The following is a 14,471-nucleotide window of genomic DNA, read 5'->3' on the forward strand; positions in this document are numbered from 1 at the left end:
TTCCCAGCTAGGAAACTGAGCGTTGTAAAGGCATCATGGTGGGTTTCTTCTCGAATCTGAGCTGTGTAGGAAATCAGGCTGGCTGCTGTCCTCCGTCCCACTCCTGACCGCGCTCTGCTGGGCCCCGTGCCAGCCCTGCAGGCTCAGAAGGGTCCAAGGGGGGCTCTCAGCCCAGCAAATGCTGGAGACAGACGGATCCCTCCAACGTGCTGTCAAGATAGAGGGGGGCATTTGAGCTGTATCCTTGGATGAGAAGTTCACGGAAATAAGTTCAAAAGAGGAGATGCTGGGGGACCAGGGAGGGAGGCACAGAGGAGCCTGAGATGGGGGGAGAATCCGATATGGCGAAGTGAAAGGGAATATGCCATGGGAGACAGGGCCACAGGGCTCCAGCTTCCACACGGGTCTGGGTCTCATACTGGCCTCATGGGGTTCCAGAGCCACCCTGTAGTCTGGGGAGTCAGAGAGCGCATCCTTCTGCCGGCCGCCAGATGTTCTTGTAGCAGCAGAACCTTTTGTTCAAACCAGAGCGCACCAGAAAGGGAGTGGAATGGCTCTGCCTGGTGCAGGGGCTTCCCCAGCACCCCAGCCCCACCCTGTGGCCCCGCACAGAGTCACTCAGAAGCCTCAGCTCAGGGTGTATGTGGCCATCGCCCCTGCAGGGCCCCCCGCCCCCCGCCCGGTTAGTTGTTGCATTCTCCATCCCTGACCCCACCCTTGTCCCTCCCCCTCCACTCTCCCAATCCATTTATCATTTAGATATTTAGAGATTTAGATATATGTGTATTTTTGAAAAGGAAGTTTGTGTGTGTGTGTTCCTTTACATGAATATACTTTATTTATTTTCAAAACACAGTTTGGAAACCCCCAGTGGACATCAGTCCTGTCATTCTACTGAGGTGAGTGACTGTTGCCTTGGCGGGGAAAGGTGATCCCGCATCCCTCTGCGGCGCAGCTGAGCGGGCCCAGGTCTCCCTTGACTCCTGGCTGTGCCCCAGCAGGCTGCTCATGGGGCCCTAGATCAAAGGCTAGCTTCCTGCCCTTGCAACCTCGGCAAAGCCCTCCCAGGCCCGACTCCCTCTCCTGAGCAGCCCTTGGTGAGCCAGGGGACAAGGCGCAGGGGGCTGCAGGATTTGGCAGCCTCTAAGGAGGGAAAGCTACGCAAAGATCCAGGTGATCCAGGTTGCTTGCGGCCCAAGTATAGCCCTGGAACATGTTACCACTTCCTCTGCTGGTTTTCAGCTGACACATGAGATCCCTGGGGGTGATTCTGAAGAATAATTACTCTGTATGCACAGCTAACGAATTAGTTTTTAAAGCAAGCACATACTGAATACCTGCTAAGTGCCAGCTCCTTTATTTTATTATTTCTTTCAATCCACTTAGCTACCCTATGGGTTTAAGCATCATTGTACATTTTACAGATGAGGAGACTGAAGCTCAGAGAAGTGAAGTGACTTGCCCAAGGTTGTATGATACCCTGTGATTGAGCTGGGATTCACACCCAGGTGTGTATGATGCCAAAGCTGCATTCTTTCTGTGGCACCCCACCGATTCTGTGCTTAGGGTAGGAAGCTCAGATAGGGAAGCTTCAGAGAGGAAGAGGCAGTCCTGGGTAATCATTTCTGGGCTTACAGGAAGATACCAGCTGTGAGCCGGGGCACAGTCATCCTGTCCTACTGCCCTGTGAAATCAAGACTGGTAAGGCAGGCAGCTTGTAGTAAACAAACAAACAAACAAACAAACAAAAAACAGCTGGGCTTTATCTTCAGGAAGGCTCGGATTCAAATGCTGTGTGACCTAGGGCAGGTCACTCAGTTTCTCTGAACCTCAGATTTCCCATCTCTAAAAGGTAATGCTAAGCCCTTTCTTACAAGGCTGTTGTGTGGAGCTGAGATAACATAACCACACTGCCCGCACACATGGGTTGCTCATTCAATTACATTTGTCTATCATTATAAGGTGATGGCTCTCAAACTTCCATAAGCGTAAGAAATACCTGAGAATGCAAACTGCTAGACCCCAATCTCAGCGATTCTGATTAGCAGGTACTAGGGTGGGGCCCAGGAAGAGCTAGTTCACAATTTTGCCCAGGTGATTCTGATGCAGGTGGAGTGAGGGTCCCGCTCCAAGAAATAGTCTAAGGAAAGTACACTTAGGGCCACTGATGGCAGAAAGCTTTTATTCCCGAGTCAAAAGTCAGGTTCTAAAACTACAGCCTGCCCCCTGGGCCAGCCAATGCCAGGGCACAGAAGGAAGCTTGTGACCGAGGGGGCTTAGCACTCACGGCTTGGGCTTAGGACCCATGGTCTCGTCCCAGCCCTTCCGACACGTCCGGATGATCCACTCGTGCTCGTCATCATCTGCAAGAGAGGAGGAGGGAGAGCTGGTCATGCTCTGCCCCGGGAGCCCCCAGGCAGGGTCTTGGGGCTGGGGTGCATGTTGGAGGTGGACCTTGCTGACGGAGCCAGGCACAACATGGATGGGCCGCTCTGAGCTGGGCCCGTGCCCAGTGTGACATCCACCAACGTCACCCCCGGGACAGCCGGTCGAGGCCTTCGTTTCTTTTCTGGGCTTTCCATTCTGGACGCTTCAGAGAACCTGTGGTTTCCTAGGGGGCTGACACCCTCTGTTTGCCCAGGTCCTTTCGGTGGGGAGAGGAGAGGAGGATCTGGGGGTCCTGTAGGCCCACATGCATTTATCTCCCTTAACTTAATCCTCGTGACCACCTGATGGCAGCAAGCCCGCCTTTCTGCGGACGGACTAACAGGCCCAGAGGATGAGTCGCTAGTCCACAGCCACAGGGTTAGTACGTGGGAGAGCCCAGAACTTGAGCCCCGGGGCTGTCTGAGTACAAGGCCTGTGCTGTTTTTAAACCTCAGAGAGAGAGAGTTGAGTGGGACACATCCCTTAGTCCACAGCGCGCTCTCTGTGCCAGGCCCCTCTGCGGGCTGACTCTATTTTCATTTTTCCTCTTTATCCTCCAAAGCCACACCCAGCCCCTCCCCCCATCACGCCAGAGACCCACTCCAATGGCGGGGATATATACCCCCCAAAATGCACATAGCTCTGTAAAATATGTACTGTTGTTTTGTGTGCGAATGTGGTTTCAATTTACGTAGATGGCACTGTGCTGTGAATTTCATTGTGCCTCACTTTTTTCCCTCAGCACTACATTTTCAAGATCTATTCTCGTTGCGACGCGGACATCTAGTTCTTTGCCCCTGACTGCTGCCTAATATTCCACGGTGGGCTTCCGTCATGTTTTACTACCCATCCTCCCAGGGGTGGACACGCAGGTTGCCTCCACCTCCTGTTACTGGGAATGATGCTGGGACAAACGTTCTTGGGTCCATCCCTTCGTGGATACGTGGGAGAATTTCTCTGAGATTATATTCCAGGAGGAGGGTTACGGAGCCGTGCACATACTTCATTCCCCAGGACTCCCAGCGAAGCCCGTGTTTTTTTCCCCAGCACCGCAATGCCTGCCTGCGGTCCTTCCCTCGTTCCTGCCTTCCCTCTTCCTGGGGACAAAGAGCACCGGCCCAAACCCCTGCCCTCGAGCAGTTGTCCTCAGGGCGCAACACCAGAGTCTCTTGCTTCCTACCCTCACCCCCTGCCTAGCTCAGTGCCTCCCGCCCAAGAGGTGGGAGTATGGAATTCCTCATCCTCCTTGGGTGCCAAATGGCAGAAGCTAGACATAAAAGACACTCCTTGAGAGCTGAAACGCAGAGGGTCTGAGATATCCTACCCTCCGAACCAGAGCCGCCTGCAGGAGCCCTTTCCTCTTCTGTGACGGCACCACTCCCCGGCCCAGGGAGACAAGGCTTATTGTCAGCCTACTGTGTGCTCTGTAATTTACAAGTGTCGATCTCACTGAGTTTTTTGTGAGAGCCCAGTAGGGTAGGAAAGATTACCTCCACTTTACAGAGAGGACGAGCCTTACCTCGTGCCCACAGCCAGCGGAATTTAAGCCAAGGCTCATCAGACCCCAGAGCCTGACTTTTCACCCCAGGGCAGCCCCGACGGTGCCAGAAGGCGAGGCTGCCCCACAGAGCTGGCTTCCTCCGTCCCGCCCCCCCTCCTCCATTAGTTCTTTGTCTGTGACCTCAGGAGAAAGGCTCTCTGCCTGCACGCTCTGGCCTTTGAGGACTGCCCTCAGCAGCCGGTGGGACTCAGTTTCCCCCTGGGAGGCTGCGGGGGAATCCGCACCTGGCTGTCAACCCCGGGGGGTGGGGGGGACGGTGGGCGGGGAGAGCGGCGGCACACAAGGAGTTAAGTGCTGGTGAAGCCCACTTTTGCCACACCGAGAGCAGCCTGGTTGATAATTACAGTTCTGAAGTCTCCGGGCTATTCGAATCAGTGCAGCTGCAACCTCTTCAGTGGTAACCCTGAAACCAGACCAACTGGGTTTATTGTGCTGAACCAGTCCTCAGGCCCCTCCCTGATGGTTACAAATTGACAGCAATGGACTTAACAGCCCTCTTCACTACCCCTCTCACTCTCTACCTGGCCGCTCAGCCCCCAATTTGAATGACAGATGCCTCCCCTCCCAGCAGCTGCTCCCCAACCCTCCCCTCCACCTCCCCTGTGCCGCGAGGCGGCTCCCCTGTCCCTGCCATGCCAGGGTGAGGCTGCCCAAGCACATTTCATCAATATTTAAAATGGAATTAAACCTGCAGCTTTGATTAATGCCTCCCAGATCCCGGCAGTTGTGATTACTATTTTGCAAATTGCGATTGTTGGAATATGTTAATATGATTGTCTGAGAACATCTTCACCTTCTAGGATAATTTTCCCCCTTTTTCGGCAGGACGAGAGGGGAAGAGGAGGGGGAAAAAAGATGGGGAAAAAAACACCCCGCAAACTCTTTAATCAATTGTAAATTATTACCCTCGGCACAATTGCTGGTGGTTCAGAGGAAGGGGAGGGAGATTTCTGGTTTGGTGCATTTATCTTGAAAGTTTTGGCCCCGACTGGCCCAGTAATTCCACCCTGGGATGTTATGCTAAGGGAATAATCTATTTGTCTCGGTACTATTTAGAATCAAGAAAACTGAAATAACCTATGCTTCTAAAAACAAGAGGATGATTACTTTGTTGTATATTCATTCATTTAACAAATAATTTCTAAACACTATGTGCCAGGCATACTGCTAAGTTTAATTTCTAAACACTGACTATGTGCCAGGCATACTGCTAAGTTTGGGGGGCGGGTGGGAGACACCATGAGCCACATGAGGATTTAGCAGCCACTGAAAAAAATATGGTTATGAAGTCTGTATAGCAACATAGGAGGAATGTTTTTGATATTATAAGCAAAAAAAAAAAGGTGGAAGGAGGTAAGAAACAAAATTACATAGAGTGTAATCTGTGTAAAAATTGTGCACAGAAGAAAAATTAAAAATAATAAATTGAACGTGAATAATGGTCAGCTCTGAGCAGTGGGGCTAGAGAGGTTCTTCTGTTTTTGGCATTTCCCAAATCTTTCATTAATGTGTATCCACAATAGAAAATAAAAATAATCATTGGCTTTTTTCCTACCCTCTAATTTATTGCCTTGGTAATTTCATGCATTTTAGTAAATGAAGTAAAATGTTTCTAGGTTCCTAGAAACACCAATAGGGTTCTTGAATTTCTAAAAAGTAAAAAAATATTGGTAAAAATGCATAAAAGTTGGAGAATAGACAAATGTCCTGTGCAGAAAAATTCCAAACAATTTATGTGGATAGTCCGCCGTCAAGGAGATGGGGCATAACTCCCTATTCCTTAGATGTGGGCTGCATAGTGATTTCCTTGTAAAAAGGACAGTATAGGAAGGGGGTAAAGAATCAAAAAAAGAGTAACTTTTCAATGAAGAAACCTGACAAACACACCTCATCCACGTGATCAAGGTCAACATCAGCAGTGATAAGCCGTGTGGATAGTGTATAGCCTTGATATGATGAAAACGGCACTTACCTCTGTGGTCTTCCTCCCCGAAACCCACAACCCCAGTCGAATCATGTGAAAACCATCAGACAAATTCCAATCAAAGGACATTTTACAAAACATTTGACCAGTACTCCTCAAAAGTGTCATCGAAAACAAGGAAAGTCTGAGAAACTCTCACAGCCAAGAGGATCCTAAGGTGAAGTGACAACTAAATGTAATGTGGTGTCGTGGGTGGGATCCTGGACCAGAAAAGAGACATTAAGGAAAGATGGAGGAAATCTGAATGAAGTATGGGCTTTAGTTATTTTTATTTAGTTAATAAAAATGTATCGATATTAGTTCATTAATTGTGACAGATGCATGGTACAATGTAAGATGTTAATAATAGGGACACTGGATGTGGGGTATAGTGGGAACTCTCTGTACTATCTTTTCAATAATTCTGTATATCTGATATTGTACTAAAATAAAATGTTTATTTTTAAAAATGCCTGAAAATCCAGTGTGCTCTGTAAAAGGTGAGATTATCATGTTCTCCAAGAGGAGTGGAAACCTCTTCACACACCCAACCATCCAAAAAACCATCCTGGGCCCTGCACTTCACAATTTATGATTCTACACAAATATGGAGAACAAACTAGTGGTTGCCAGTGGGGAGAGGGAAGGGAGGAGGGGGCCATACAGGGGTGGGGTGGGGGGAAAGGGTTATTATGGGATTATATGAAATCATATGTATGAAACTTGAAAATTGTAACACACTATAGAACTTAAAGGATCTTTCATTCAATAAAAAAATGTTGGGCCTCCCTGGTGGCGCAGTGGTTGAGAGTCCGCCTGCCGATGCAGGGGATGCGGGTTCGTGCCCCGGTCTGGGAGGATCCCACATGCCGCGGAGCGGCTGGGCCCGTGAGCCATGGCCGCTGGGCCTGCGCGTCCGGAGCCTGTGCTCCGCAACGGGAGAGGCCACAGCAGTGAGAGGCCCACATACCGCAAAAAGAAAAAAAAAAAAAAAAAAAAATGTATGACCCTATACTTTCTTGCATATTTGCTTATATAGTTTTCTCTCCCACTGGGCTGTAAACTTAATGCAGAGACTATGTCTGCCTGTGGACCACTGGACCCAGCATACCATAGGCAACCAATAACTGCTTTGCCAGTTGAAGTCTGGAATAAGTCTGTTGCCTTCTGATTTGTCTTTGATTGCTACCAACAAACATTCCTGACACCTATTTCTTGGCATTCATGTCTCATCTCAAATGTCACTTCTCAGTGATCCCTGAGATCCGGTGTTCATTTTATCTCCTTCATGGCGTGTGCCTCTTGCTGCAATTTTCTTGTTTATTTACATGTTGTCTGTCTCCCCATCCACACTACAAGCTCCAGTGAAACCAGGGCCTTGTCTGCTTCTTCACTGTGGCATCATCAGACCAGTGTCTGGCACACAGGACTGCTTAGCCCACATCTGTTGAATGAATGAACGATTAAGTCAACAAGCTCAATCCTGTGGCCAGCCCTGTGCCAGGTGCTGGGGGACAGAGGGGATTGAGACCCAAAGGGTTGACCCAGGCACTCTTCGGCTTAATCTGTCTGCTCTTGGGGCACAGAGATTTCTTTATTCTGGTTCTCAAGCTTCGGAAGTGACCTCACTGCTCCCTGCATCCCCTCCCCTGCTGCCCCCAGTGAATCTCACCCATCACTAGGAAAGCTGGGCTTCTTACAGAGAAGAAAAGGAACTTGCAGCAAGAGAGACCCCAAATCTGACCACAGGCCACCCAACTGAGAAGCTTTCCCTGTAAAGGCTCCCACTCCTTCGCCTGGACCTTAAGACCTTTCCAGCCTGCCTCCTCCCCGGCTGTGAAATGCAGCTACCCTGACGTAATGCAGTCGCCCACAGGCATATGTGTTCAGTGCCCCTGTGCCTTTGTACAAGCTGCTCCAGGGAGCGGGGGACACCCTTCCTTTCAGGACCTGGTTCAGGTGCAAGGCCTCTCAGAGCTCAAGAGAGGCCCAGGGCACTTCCCATTTCTGGACCTTAGTGAATATAAAAGTGAAGAAAGGCCTAAACACGAGTATAACAACTGCAATATATTTTAAACATGTACATTTGACACATTAATTCTTTCAACACAAACAACCCAAAGTAACATAGATGTGGTTTTCTAGGATTTCTGTCAAAGAAGTAGAAATACACAGTGCATTAAAGACGGTGTGGTCAGGAAACAGGGCTGCCTGCGTGAACATGGTTTTCTTTCAGGCCTATCACAGTCCCAGCTTCAGGCACCTGATGAAGGTGTGTCCCCCTGGCCGTCCTCCCCCGGCATGGGCCCTGCCTGGATGTCACCTTCCCTGACCCAGGCTGCGGTCATGGTCGTGGTCGCCCCTACCAGCCAAGGGGAGCCATGATCAATTCACTCTTCAGAGCCTGGCGCAGATCCAGCACTTAAAAAGTATTTAATAAATATACTTATTTAATATGGATGAATGCATAAAAATGTAAATTTGGGGACATAAGAGTAATAAGTTTACTCTGTGGGATTTAGAAAAAGGGGGAAGAATTTCTTCCCCACCCTCAGCCAACGGAGGGGAGAGGGCAAAGCAGACATGCCAAGGGCGGGGCCAAGGCCAAGGCCGGGGCCAAGGCCATCGGCTGCTGTTTCCTTTCCTGTCTGGAGGCCAGGACCGAGCAGCCCCACCACATGGGGAGGATGGGTTGTCTGGGTTCACACCTGGGCGCGAACCACACTCCGGAAGCTCAAAGCCCTGGCTGGCCTGGGGCCCGACGGTGAGGGTGGGAGGGGCAGGCCCGCACAGGCCACCAAGCAGTGCCCAGGTCACCGAGAGTGTCATTCGTGCAGCCTGCAGGTCGGTGCAGTGCTGGCGGAAGAAGAGTCCTGAAAGGCGGACCGCACATGCAACGCAACGTTGGCTCCCCTGACGGCTGGCAGGGAGGCGGTGTGGCGCAGTCGTTAAGGGCGCGAGCTTTGGAGCTCAGCCGCCACTAGCTCAGAGACCTTGGGCAGATGGCCTCGCACCTCTCTGGGTGTCATTTCCTCATCTGCAGAGGTGCCTGCCTGGAAGGTTTCCTGGGAGGATCAACTGAGGTCATTCCCGAAAAGTGCTTAGCACAGTGCCTGGTGCACAGGAAATGCCCCAAACCAAAGAAAGCCAGAAGCTGTCTTTGCAAGGTGGGACTTCAGGGCCCCTGTGACTGCACAGCATAGGCTGGAGGGAGTTCAGGGTCCTTTGTAAGCCCTGCCGCCATCTTGCTGGGTGATCTTGGACAAGTCACTGCCCCTCTCTGAGCCGGTGTACAGTGGGTTTAACCAGACCTCCGGCAGACTGGGGACTGGCGGGGCTGAACGGCCCTAGGTGGGTACCCAGGAAGTGTGAGCTAGGATCATCATTTCGATGGGCCTTTAATTCCCAAACTGGGTACCTTCAAGGGGGTGTTCTTAAGGAACTCAGCAGTCCTGGAACTTCTGGTTCCCTGCGGGGGCAGAGGGAGGCGCTGGGGAGGAGGAGGTCTTTACACAAGGATCAGGAGCCGCAGCTCAACTAGTGCTTTTGTTCAGAGCGAGGGGCAGGTTGGGGCAGGCGAGCACAGAGAGGGCAAACGGGCTGATTCAGGTCATCAGGCACCCGCAGGCCAGATGTCGCTAGCTCATGGCACGCCTTTGGGCCAAGCACACCTGCAGCGCCCACCTGGTGTGCGGGAGCCTCGGGTGGGGACAGGGAAAGGGAGGAGACCAGGATGAGTCAAGGTGTCCAGCCTCGGGAGAGGGGATGAGGGTCACAGTGGCCGAGCACCCGCAAAGCACAGGGCTCTGTGGGAAGAGGGGCACGTCCGTCCTCTTCTCAGTGAGTAAAAGGCGTTGTCCCCAGTTAGGACGAAGAAACCAAGGCTTGGGGTGTGAACCGTCTCCCCACCTCATTCCACCAGCGGGGAGGGGAAGGGCACAGAGTGCTGGTGTGAAGGTCACGCTTGATGAGGCTGTGTGTGCACGGGCACAAGTGGGCGTGTTTCCGTCGAAGTGTGGGAATCTACCCAAGTATGAGTGCGAGCAAGCATGCATCGGTATGTGCCATGAGTGTGTAAGTGGCTCTGTCTGAGGCGCAGGGTGAAGAGGAGAGAGTGCGCCCGTATGGGGACCCTCAGCCTGCGTATGACACGCGGTGTGTGGCTGGGTGAGTGGCAGGCGGTGTGTGAGCATCTGAGTCTGTGTGTGTGTGAGCAGATGTCAAGGGAGGAGGCGTGCAGCTCGCGGTGACAGTCCAGAGCGCATCCAGAACGCCAGGCCACGCCAGGCTCTAGGGCAGGAGCTCTGCCGTGAGGGCTGCCCTTTCTTCCTGGGGTCAAGGCCAGCGCGCTCTCAGATGGCTCCTGTGTGAACTGTGGCTGGGGTGAGAGGTGCATGGCAAACCTGGCACCCCAGGCTGTGGGCAGGTGCAGTCCCCAAAGCCCGGCCACACCCTCTGTGCAAATGCAGGGGTGAGAGCGGCAACCAATGCCGGGCCATCCCTGTCCCAACTCCTGCAAACAAAGAGGCTTTGAACTTTGCTAGCAGAGGTGTGGCCAGAGGCCAAGGCCACAGCGTTGCCAATATTGATTGACGGGTGGCTGCCCAGGCAGAGCCCAGCATCGGGCAGGAAGGGAGGCCCGGGGCTGCTCTTGTTTTCCCTGTAAAGGCACATCTTCTGGGCTGGGTGGGTGGAGGTCTCCAGGGGGTAGGGGTGGGTGTGGTGAGGCCAGGTTGCTTCACCCACGGGGAACTAGAGGGGCAGGGCCCAGCACCCACAAGCTTGTAAAGGCCTATTCAACTGTAAGAGACATGGGAAAAAATGACTGACTCTGAAACACAGAAAGAGAAACTGCAACACTGAAATTAATAAATGTTATAATTAATGCATAAAGCCTGAATTAATTATTAAATTTAGAAATCAAAACAATGTTATTACACTTGAAATCAATTTGTAGGCTTGGTTTCCTCATTTGTCAAGAATTCTCCAGTGTGAACACGGCTCTCAAGAAATCACAGCCAATTGTTAAAGTCTTGCAGTCAAACCATCTACCAAGCAAAGTTTGAAAAATCCTTTCGGAGTTTTAACAGCAAAAAAATTACATTTAATATGGGAGCGTGGATACATTCTGTTTTAATATGTTGAAACCATTGGGTTGAGACCTTTGAGGTCAGACCTAGGGCTGGATCGGGCTGTGACCCGGGGAGGGCGAGTCTGGGCAACGAATATGGTGAGCTGGGATCAGGTTCATGTGCCGGGCACATGCATGTACTTTCCATGCCTGATCTCATGCAATTCTCATACCACCTTTGTTATGTGCACAGCTGGTGTCTCAGGTGGCATTGCAGATGCTCCAGTTGGTGGGTAAAGGGAAAAGTGCCCACGGTCATAATGACCCTTGGGAATCTCTTAGGAAAGCCCCAGACTGGAGAAGGACGTCTCACTAAGTGTCGTACTATTGGGGTTCTGACACTAGTGGGACAGAGAGTAATTCCTGCTGTTGAGGTCCAGATGCATAGCTGGCCTGTGTTTATGGGCCCTACTGGTAAAAAAAAAAAAAAAAAAATACACATCCTTAAATACTAGCATCAGCCTGTGTGTGGCAAGGTGCTCACACAACAAGAGGTGCACAGGGACGCAGACCAACGGATTCACATCTCCCACACTCACTCCAGAGCAGGTGTGTGCTAAGTAGGGGAGGGTGCAAAGGCACCAACACCATCTATATTGTTACTCTTCTTGCTTCCCTGATTCCCACTTTTATTTTTCAAGCACTCATAATTGCATTTGTGCTCACTAAAGATGTCAGTGATGCCTGGCCGCTGTACACAGGCAGCGCTGGGAAGCCAAGTGCTGAGGCCAAGGTCACTTGGTCGGCCCTTGCTCTGACCCTCTGCTCCCTTCTGCCCCCGCTCTCCAGCTGCATGTGGACAATGGACTGACAGGGACAGGCCTGGCACTTGGGCCTGTCCTCCAGGTGGCAGATGCTGGGGGCAGAATTAAGGCTGGGACAAGGGGGATGGCCAGGAGGGATGTTAGGATGTTAAGGACCTTACGGAACTCAGACTAGAACTCACTTAATCCTCACAGCAGTCTTGCAAAGTCAGTGTTATTATTTTTTAAAGATTTTCTTAAAAAATTAATTTATTTATTTTTGGCTGGGTTGGGTCTCCACTGCTACACGTGGGCCTTCCTTAGTTGCGTCGAGTGGGGGCCTCCTGTTGCGGTGGCCTCTCTTGTTGAGGAGCACGGGCTCTAGGTGCGCGGGCTTCAGCAGTCATGGCACACGGACTCTAGAGCGCAGGCTCAGCAGTTGTGGCACTCGGGCTCAGTTGCTCCACAGCACGTGGGGTCCTCCCGGACCAGGGCTCGGACCTGTGTCCCCTGCATTGGCAGACGGACTCCCAACCACTGCACCACCAGGGAAGCCCCAAAGTCAGTGTTATTATCCCGTTTCACAGGGGAGGGCTCTGAGGCTCAGAGAGATGGAGTTATATGTCCCAGCTCACTCAGCTAATAAGGGGGTACAGGCTCATACCCAAGTCTATCTCCAGAGCTGCAGCCCTCAGCCACTACACACTTCCCTGAAAAATCTTTCTGCGACTACGTCTTTACTGTCTGAAGGATTGAAGCTAAGCTCCCTAACCTGGCATTCAAGCCTCTCTCCAGCCCACACTGGGTCCCTCTGCTTTGAATGCCCAGCTCAGACACACTCCTACACACCCATCAAAGCCTACTCCGTCCATCACTGCCTAAGGGAGACCTTCCTTGACTACTCCTCTGTCTCCCAACACAGTAGCGGGTCTCAGGTGCTCCATCTTGAGTGCCCAGGCCCCTGCATCTCTGTGCCTTTGCTCATGTTTTCCCTTCCCTTCCATGCAGCAAAATCCACCTCTCAAACTTTAAAGCCTAGCCAAACACCATCTTTTCCAGAACATCAACTTGACCTGGGACACACTTACCGTTTTCTCTGTGCTCCCCCAGCACACTGTGCTTCTGACTCCTGGCACCAGCAAAGCAGGGCACTCCCGGTTTTTTGGAGAGAGAATCTCATATCTGGGACTTCCCTGGTGGAGCAGTGGTTAAGAATCCACCTGCCAATGCAGGGGACACGGGTTTGATCCCTGGTCCGGGAAGATCCCACATGCCGCAGAACAACTAAGCCCGTGCGCCACAACTACTGAGCCTGTACTATGGAGCCCGCGAGCCACGACTACTGAGCCTACATGCCTAGAGCCCATGCTCCGCAACAAGAGAAGCCACCGCAATGAGAAGCCCACGCACCGCAACGAAGAGTAGCCCCTGCTCGCTGGAACTAGAGAAAGCCCGTGCACAGCAACGAAGACCCAACACAGTCACAAATAAATAAATAAAATAAATTTATTAAAAAAAAAAGAATCTCATATCTGATATTCCACATTAAACATTAATATAAACATCATGGAGAATATAGACTTATGTTGGACTTCCTTCCATATACTTTTTTTATGGTTTCTGTTATTTTACTTTCTGACCTATATTTTGAGGGGCAGGAGGTTCTCTGCAGCCTTTTGAACACTTAGGCTCTAGGCTTCCATCCAGAGAGTGCCCATCCCGGGTCCTGTCACTGTTTATGCATCTCTCCCCACCCCCAACCCTGCACTGGTTTTGGGAGGTGGCAGGCACTGAGGTGGCCCCCAGGTGAGACCCTGGTATCCGCAGGGGATCAGTTAGGGCCTGCGTCTGGGTCTGAGGCTCCAGATGAATAAGAAATGCTGAAGATGATGGGAACACATCCAGAACAGTGCCAAAGGCGGGCTAGAGAGATCAGGGGACTGCAGGCCTCCAGCCCAGTTTTGAAATTGGCATTGAAAGCAAGTGGGAGGAGGCCAGAGGGCAGCTTGCCAAGGTCACTCCGGCTCCTCCCTTTGGGGCATGCAGTTAAGGAGGCCCCTACTTCTCAACGAGTACTAGTCCCTGGGATATAAAATCATCCCAGCTGTTATCTCTGACAGGCCTTAAGCGCCTCCTGGGCTGGGCACTGCTCTCGCTGTATCCCCTGCATCATCTCAATAACACTCACCACAATCCTGAAAGGAAGGTCGTAGTTCTACCCCCATTTGTCAGATGAGGAAACCGAAGCTCAGAGATGTTAAGAGACTAGCTTGAGGTCACACAGCGGGCCAATGGCAGAACCAGGGTCTGAGGGCAGATCTGGCCGTCCCTGGAGCCGGCCTGTAACCCTGCCTGCCTCTCCTAGACCTGAGGTTGAGCAGGGCTCTCAGCCAACTGCCCTGAGTTCCAGCGTGTGGGCTGAGGAAGCGAGATGAGGCTCCTGCCCCCTGGGCTCTGGCCTCGCATCCACTTCTATCACAAACCACGGCGGTGCTGGCTCGGGTGGACTCCAGCCACGGAAGGGGAAGCTGTATCCTTTGGATGCTTCCAGGAGGCTGCTGTGGGGGGTGGGGGATGTATTGCTGTCAGAGTCCTGTGGGCACAATGGCCGGAAGGGGAATTTCCAGCCTCTTTGGAATTGGAACT

At 51.7% G+C, this 14,471-nt stretch overlaps 1 protein-coding gene across 1 annotated transcript in view; it reads right to left on the minus strand.

Annotated features, from left to right (window-relative positions):
* Nucleotides 1-2,171: 2,171 nt before the first annotated feature.
* The window catches only part of MORN5 (MORN repeat containing 5), a gene marked incomplete at its 5' end in the record, with an annotated part of 34,706 nt that continues 22,406 nt past the window's right edge, over nucleotides 2,172-14,471 (minus strand). Inside the window, one exon of the mRNA XM_081237266.1 lies at nucleotides 2,172-2,363. Coding sequence (XP_081093392.1) covers nucleotides 2,284-2,363 — 80 coding nt within the window. The 3' untranslated portion in view covers nucleotides 2,172-2,283. The remainder of the gene's footprint in view (nucleotides 2,364-14,471) is intronic.

Source organism: Mesoplodon bidens (genome assembly GCF_964165515.1).
Source record: "Mesoplodon bidens genome assembly, chromosome: 6".
In the NCBI taxonomy this organism is placed as follows: Eukaryota; Metazoa; Chordata; class Mammalia; order Artiodactyla; family Ziphiidae; genus Mesoplodon; species Mesoplodon bidens.